The sequence below is a fragment of the Nymphaea colorata genome, chromosome 11, assembly GCF_008831285.2.
Source record: "Nymphaea colorata isolate Beijing-Zhang1983 chromosome 11, ASM883128v2, whole genome shotgun sequence".
In the NCBI taxonomy this organism is placed as follows: Eukaryota; Viridiplantae; Streptophyta; class Magnoliopsida; order Nymphaeales; family Nymphaeaceae; genus Nymphaea; species Nymphaea colorata.
This window is the reverse complement of record NC_045148.1, coordinates 6,058,956-6,065,197: the sequence shown is the minus strand read 5'-3', so window position 1 is coordinate 6,065,197 and position 6,242 is coordinate 6,058,956. Positions and strand designations below refer to the sequence as shown.

Sequence of the window (6,242 nt, the reverse complement as noted above, 5' to 3'; positions counted from 1 at the left end):
TTATGTATATCCAGTCTCATGACCCACTGTTTCTTTTTGCCTTGGCCTGGTAAAAGAAAGGGTTGGATTCGAAAAACTGTGAACGGAAAGGATGCCTTTCCAAATTTAACTATAATATAAAGATAATTATGTTTCCAAATTATTAATTTTCTTAATGTAAATCATGTATAACGAAATCTAAAAGCTTTTCTTAATTTTTTAAAAAACAAATCATATTTTCAAAATATCATCGTCAATCTAGTGGCCCCAATTTCAAATGACTCTAGCTAGGCGCTCCTGTGTGAGGCCATTTTAGTGTTAGGCAACCAACATGGCATCTAATGTTTCACAATTTTAAGAGAGGCGTTTTGATTTTTTTACATGCGTGATAGTTTTTCTGATTCTACTTTTGCCCATCTTTTTCTCAAGTTCATATATATATATATATATACCTTGACTATTTAGAGTCACTTAGTCATTTAATTAAAAAGAACAAACACTAAATGAAAAAAAGTAATCATCACCTTTTTTTCTTATTGTTCCTACCAGCTCGATAAGTCTATAAGCATGTTGATGGTCGGTGTTGTAATAGCCCAGGTTAGGTCGTGAGGAAGGGTCAATGTTGGCACAAGGCTTGTCAGGGACAACCCATTGTTTAAACCCGTTTTATATGTTAAAAATAGATTAAAAAAAAAATAGTGGCAAAAAAACCATCTTTTGGAGAAAAAACACAAAACGAAAAAAAAAGTGTAAAAAACAAACCAGAAAACACGCTTTTTCACAGTTTTGGCATTTTTAACTTTTTAACGTTTTATTTTTAATTTTTAAACCAAAATATTGATATTTTCTCAACTAAAACAATTTTATAATCTTATAAGAAAAAAACCTCACACTTTAATACTCATAAATAATAACGGACCTCATGGCCATCATGACACATAGACCTCGGCAACGGGTCAGGCCGTCCCGGCCTGGGGCTCGACCCGAACCAGCCCGTTTGGTAAAAAAAATAATTTTTTAATTATAAAATAATTTTTTAATAATATAAAATATATTTTAATAATAAAATACATATTATTAAATTTTAAAAAATTTAAAAATTAATTTTTTTAATTATAAATGGGCCGAACCGGACCAACCTAAGCCGCACAACAAGCCCGGGTCCGGCCCTCCGAACCTGGACCCGACTGGGCCAGGTACCGAGTACCCGAGGGGTAGCGGGCCCGTTGTCAGGTGAAGTCTGGTATCTTCTATATTGTTTTGGAATATTTCTCTTCAGTTGACTGAAGACCCACAAAGAAACGAAGAAACGTTTTTGTTAATGGCTTCAAGCATTGTTGAAATGGACTCACTCATGATGTCGACGCTTCCATCCGTGTCGATTGTGGAGCCGTGGCAGCTTGAGTCAATCCCCTACCTTTTAGAAACAAGTTGCTTTATGTGCAAGTCTAGGATTTTTTCTAACTGAGAAGAATGTAAGCCGCTAGTTCAGGACTGGTGTGGGCACCTCATATAATTTTTCAGTTATCATCTCATAATTTTATGTCTACTAATAAAAATCTTAAAGGACCGTTTGGTACTTACAAACAAATTGTCCTAAAATCTGAAGTAGATTCATAGAATATTATATCATGTTGAAGATTCCAAGGTGGTTAAGGGCAAACAAATCAGTTTGGGTTTTTATATAGGCTTTAAAATTTATATATTTCATTCAATTAAATACAGGTTTTATGAGCTTTGACATCATTAGAAAGAATACAATGAATCTTCAATTTTATAGTACTTTTCTCGAGTTCCATACAAGGTTTGATATTTTTTTCTTGAACTACATATGAGAGCTGTTTCACACTAATAAAAGTATTAACATAGTGTTTCATGAATTTAACCTAATCATCAAGATAAATTTGATTCAGGAAACAATATTGTGTTGGTATTGTTATAGACAAATGCTTGAAATCCTATTTCTTCGGTATAGAAACATCTGAAATACTGTCCCTCCGCCACTGCGTGCCCTCTCAATCATTATGACAAAAAAATACATAGAGAAGAGAGGCCAAATTCCAAGGGACTCTCCTAAAATATTTAGTCATTTAGCTTTTAAGTCACGAACCTAGATTTCTATATGCTTCAGAATCTTGGTTTTAGCACCGTTAGCTGAGTGCACTCGACCCAGCAAGACTTAAGTAATCCAAGCTGAGCTCAACTACATGTAATTTCACCTAGCAATTTGATGATACATCTAGGGGCGGATTCAAAGTCTGCTAATTTTTTTTTTTTTTTAAGTTTACAGGTAACTTTAAAAAATATATATTTATCTTATATAAATATTTTGAAAAATTATATTTTGATCTCTGTCAAAATTTTTTTAAGATATAATTTAACTTCTCTCATAAATTCTTGGCTCTACTCCAACATACAAAAGTATGGTACCGTATTGCCAGTTTGAGAAGAAGCACTCTTTCAAATTTTATATTAAATGTGGGGGGAGAAGTAAACAAAGATGCCACCACGAAGTTGTGTGATGCGTCACGCATGACATATCCAAGGGCCAGAGAAACCACAAACAAACGGACGCTTGTTGGGCACGCAACTTCTTCTCCAAGAACATTTGTGGTGGACGAAACTTTTTCTCCAAGGCGTTGTCCAAGCTGCGTTCCAAATGATGACAACAAAACCAGAACGCCCTTTCGTTCCTTCGAGTAACCAAATAATATTAAACATACTGGCGTTAAATATATTCCTCCTCATTTTAATACGCTTTTCATGTTTGCAATCGAAACGTACATGCGTTGAAAAATATCATATGTTTGAAGAGATTATTCTCCATTAGTTAAGTTGTCTTATGTCTGAAAAAATTAACTCTTTATTAGTAAAGTTGCCATAGTTTCTCTAAAACTCCTTCTTATGTAAACTGATTTGGAATCTGGGTGGAGAGCAATATATTTGTCAAATAAAGTATTATGCATCTACTACCCACAAGACTACCCACCAAATTGACAACCGAATTTTTACCTGCTCGTTAGTGACTCCGAATGTAGATAATAAAAGAAAAGTTAATATAATTGTATTGGTTTGATCGAGTTAATATAATTGTATTGGTTTGATCGATGCCTTGAACCGAACACCAGATGATCGAGTGTAAATCTTTTGAGATTATTTAATTGAATTAGTGAAAATGTAACCAAACTAAAACCTCAAGCCATTGCAAAAAGATTTCTTGAGCTCAGATCCGGTCTTCGTTTCTCGACTTTATGAAAACATAATTTATATACTTTATTCGACAGTGTCAATAAAATCAGAGCGTAATATCGGCTTGTATAGGCAAAGATTTGGCTGGTTCGACTCTGTTTTCTAGATTAATATACAAATTTTAAATTTTTTTATAAATTAAAAAAATAAGCTGATTATTCAATAAGAAATAAGACAGAAACAGAGGCAGGAAACCCAGAGGAAATGTGAGGCCCATTCTGATTGCTTGGTTGGGTCTATAAATAGGGACCCCGGAGGACCAGATGAAGCAACATCGTCTTCTTACTTTGCCTCACAGAGAGAAAAAGTGGGCGAGTGATAGAATGAAGGCAAGGAAGGTGGTACTATTCCCCACTCCCGGCGCCGGCCATCTCGTCGCCATGGTCGAGCTTGCCAAGCAGATTCTCCACCATTCCGGCCACACCCTCTCCATTACCATCCTCCAGATCCACCCCCCTTCCACCTCGCCGCTCAACTCCTCCAATACCTCCACCCACGTTCAGGCCGTCGCCGCCTCCGGTCTCGACATCAACTTCGTGGATCTCCCACCCTCCGATTACGACCCAGAAGGTGAGGGCCTGATGCAGACCCTAAGCTACATAGAGTCACAGAAGCCTGCCCTTTCGAGGACTCTAACATCCATTTCCGCCGTAACCACCGTTTCCGCCATTGTCCTAGACATGTTCTGCATCGGCGTGGCCGGCGTTCCCGCCGAGCTGGGCATCCCCACTTACGTCCTCTACACCTCCGGCGCCGCCATGCTGGCCACATTTCTTTACTTGCCAACGCTGGACATGAAATATGACCGTGATTTCAGAGAATTGAAGGAGTTGATCCACATACCCGGCCGGTCTCCGGTTCCTGCTTCGGCCATGCCGATTCCTCTTCAGGAGAAGAAATCCCCGAGCTACCAATGGTTTATTAGGGCCGCAGAGCTGTACTCGAAGCTGGACGGGTTACTTGTGAACACCTTCGAAGGTCTGCAGCCCACACCCATCAAAGCTTTAACGGATGGGCTATGCACGCCAGGGAGCAGAACCCCTCCCATTTACCCCGTGGGACCCTTGCTCGGCTTGCGACCCGAGTCGCCGGAGCACGATTGCATCAAGTGGCTCGATCGGCAGCCGCACGCGTCGGTGGTGTTCATGTGCTTCGGCAGCATGGGAGCATTCTCGCCGGAGCAGATCGCCGAGATCGCGGACGGGCTAGAGCGCAGCGGGCAAAGGTTCCTGTGGTCGATTCGCATTCGGCCCAGTGGCGCCTCGCAGTTCTCGGAGCCCGAGGACGTGGACCCGAGGGAGGTGCTGCCTGAGGGCTTCTTGGAACGAACCAAGGAGAAGGGACTAGTGTGGCCGAGGTGGGCGCCGCAAGTCGGGATCCTGTCGCACCCGGCTGTCGGTGGTTTCGTGTCGCACTGCGGGTGGAACTCGACGCTGGAGAGCGTGTGGTTCGGCGTGCCGATGATCTCGTGGCCGCTCTACGCCGAGCAGAGCATGAACGCCTACGAGCTGGTGAATGACTTGGGGCTGAGCTTGGGAGTACTCATGAAAGAAGAAGGTGGTGGGCTGGTGAAGGGCGAAGAACTGGACAAGGCAGTGAGAAGCTTGATGGAAGGTCAGGAAGGGAAGAAGGTGAGGGAGAAGATGAAGGAGGCGAAGAACATGGCAAGAAAGGCAGTGGAAGAAGGAGGCTCGTCGTATTCGGCTTTGGCTTCGTTGGTTCAGAAATGGACCAAAGGCCATTGAGATAGGCCTTCATTGGGCTAAGCCTCTGCTCTGCCACATGCAGGTGTCACGTTAGTTACGAAGATATTATTAGGATTATGAGACAATTTGTATCTTTCATAATTTGAGTTTTTGACATTCAAAACATTTTCAGACTACATGACAAAAGGCCCGTTTTGCCTGTTCTCATGATAGATGTCATAATCCCTTTCGTCCTTGTGCGTTCTTAAAATTCATAGATAGTAGTCTTGCTTTTTGTGAGTTCTTAAAATTCATAGATAGTAGTCTTGCTTTTCGGGCAAGGGAGAGGTTCATACCTACTACTGTTTGGAGCAAGGTCCTAAGGCCCTTCATTTCCCCTCCCTCTAGGGTTTTGAACTACATTGGCGTCCAATAGTAGTGGAGAATCTTTCAACTTGGATAACGTGATCTACTATCTTAAAACACAAATGCATAATGTCTATGAAAATCAAATAGATATGCCTTTTCACAGGCACCTAGCCCAACCAGCTATGTTGTGCCCTTTGATGCATTGTAATCTTGCTTTGTATTCAAATTTTATGGTTCCTAACTTTCAACATACATACTTGTATCATATTATTACTACTCCGACATGTAAAACTCGCGGCTAACCGACTCGGTTCAACCAAGCTCTAACTATATATATAAAAAAAAGGCATCGAACCAACCTACCAAGTTATTGTGCCAACATGATGGTGTTTATGACCACCATAGAAGGGAGTACCATCATGATTAAGAGTGAATGTCTTCAGGTACCAAATACTTGGCCCAGATCGGGCCTAGCTTAGTGATGCATCCCTCCCCCCGACTGGCTTGGATGGTTGAGAGTAGCCCTACAACACGGGCATGAAGAGGCATGGCCAGGCGCCTAGCCACCATCGGGCATAAGACAAACAAACTCTCATCATTCCCGAAGGCTTCCCTCCGCACACGAGGAGGTTAAGGGAATTAGCAAGACAGCAAGACCAAGCGCTCACCCATGGCCAAAGTGGTGGTGAGGCTAGCTGGCCACGAGCAGCACATTGATGACCTCGGTCTAGGCCGAGATGGGGCGCATAGGGATAGCTGAGAGCCGGTCATCGAGAACACCAACATTCCGAGCGCATGCCTTGTTGGCAATGTCGGAGTAGCCAAGAGGGGCTCGGCCATGCTCGGCAGCATGGTTGGCCTTGCCGAGTGTAGCTCGACCTGGCTCCTGGTAGCCATGCTATGGCCGAGTCTACCAGGTAGCCGCGGCCAGCCCCCTATCGAGGGGCATTCGACTGTGGT

The 6,242-nt window shown here is 42.3% G+C and overlaps 1 protein-coding gene across 1 annotated transcript; it reads left to right on the top strand.

Annotated features, from left to right (window-relative positions):
• The first annotated feature begins 3,489 nt into the window (after positions 1-3,489).
• On the top strand, positions 3,490-5,458 carry LOC116263516 (UDP-glycosyltransferase 88B1-like). The gene has a single exon (XM_031643252.2). The coding sequence runs from the start codon at positions 3,492-3,494 to the stop codon at positions 4,971-4,973; it is 1,482 nt and encodes a 493-aa protein (XP_031499112.2). The 5' UTR covers positions 3,490-3,491; the 3' UTR covers positions 4,974-5,458.
• Positions 5,459-6,242: the final 784 nt, after the last annotated feature.